Here is a 1,536-nt window from a genome sequence, read left to right as displayed (position 1 = left end):
GGCAGCTCCATAGAACATCCCAACTACAGTCAGATGGGAAGAGCAGGTGACTAGGGCTTTCTGCCTCCCCTCATTTGAGGGTATGTGAAGCACAGTAAACAGGATTAGTGCATAGAAAGAAATTATTGCAACAAGAGGGGGCATCAGGAAGGTCACACCCATCACATACACAAAAAGTTCATATCTGGAAGTATCTGCACAGGCCAACTTCAGTAAAGGTGGAATCTCACAGAGCAGGTGTCTGATCTTCTGGACTTTGCAGAAGGGATATTGCATGGTATACATGGTATAAACAAAGGCACGTAAGGATGCCAGTATCCAGGTTGTGGACACCATGAGCCAACAGACCCTTGGCCTCATGAAGACCATGTAGTTCAGAGGATGACAAATGGCCACATATCTATCGTAGGCCATGAAGGCCAGTAGCAGGTCCTCTGCACCACCCAGCATCAATGCCAGAAACATCTGAAGGGCACAGCCTGCAAAGAAGATGGTGTTTTCACTGCGCGGAAAATCCATGAGGGCCTTAGGGGTGACAACAGATGGGAAGAGGAGGTCCATGAGTGAGAGCTGCCAGAGCAGGAAGTACATGGGCACGTGGAGCCGGGAATCCATTGTGATGACCAAGAGCAGCAGACCATTGCTGGTCAGGGTCAACATGTACAGGACAGTGATTGTGGCACAGAGCAGTTCAGGAGACCCACTGTCATTCAGAATCCCCATCAATATAAAGGCACTATCCAGGGTGGAGTTCCAGTACTGCATCCTGTATTCTTTCTTTAGTGGCCTAGAACCAAACACATTCCTAATGAATTTTTGCTAAGGAGATCCCTAGTTTGTAACACCACAGGATCCTGATGATGGCCAACATGAATCCAATGAGGATTTCCAACTGGAAAATGACTTTAACTCCTGCATTCTCAGTTTCTGACACTTCTAATTGTATCTTGTTGAAAGAACCATCTGAACGGTCATATTCAGCTAAACATTTCATAAGAGAAAATAATACGGGACTGCCCATGATACAGTTAATTGACAATCTGACGCTTAACTGACTGAGCCACCCAGGTGCCCTGAACGTCTGACTCTTAATTGTATCTCAGGTCATAATCTCCTGGGTATGGGATCGAGCCCTGTCAGGCTCCATACTACCAGTGTGATTCTCTCTCTCCCTCTCTTTCTTTCTGTCCATCTCACACTCACATTCTCTCTCTCTCCCTCTGTCTTTCTCTCAAAATAAATAAATAAACATTTTTATAAGATAGAAAGCAATATTCCAGTACCCAAGCCCCTTGATTATTTCTGTACCTATATTTTAAGTATAATGTTTGATGATTGATTTAAATACCCAGTGAGTGTCCTAACAGACCCATTCTGAATACAATACTCTAAAGCAGGTACATGAATGTGATTTCAACAAAATACTTCCACTTCATTTTCTGTATAAATTATGTCTGCATATGTTTGCAGAACTCAAGGCTGTAGATGTAAGCATTATGGGAAGAGCTAAAGCACGTCCACCTTAGTCACCTCTCT

The 1,536-nt window shown here is 44.0% G+C and overlaps 1 protein-coding gene across 1 annotated transcript; it reads right to left on the bottom strand.

Annotated features, from left to right (window-relative positions):
* Window positions 1-6: 6 nt before the first annotated feature.
* Window positions 7-765, bottom strand: LOC144222337 (olfactory receptor 2AG1-like; the record flags this gene model as incomplete). Its single annotated transcript, XM_077752822.1, has 1 exon — window positions 7-765. A coding segment is annotated over exon 1 (759 nt), but the record flags the coding sequence as incomplete, so codon positions are not given.
* Between the last annotated feature and the right edge of the window lie 771 nt (window positions 766-1,536).

Source organism: Crocuta crocuta, unplaced genomic scaffold (genome assembly GCF_008692635.1).
Source record: "Crocuta crocuta isolate KB4526 unplaced genomic scaffold, BGI_CrCroc_1.0 scaffold1609, whole genome shotgun sequence".
Lineage (NCBI taxonomy): Eukaryota > Metazoa > Chordata > Mammalia > Carnivora > Hyaenidae > Crocuta > Crocuta crocuta.
Note: the sequence above shows the minus strand (reverse complement) of the source record. Positions and strands in the feature narration are given on the sequence as shown.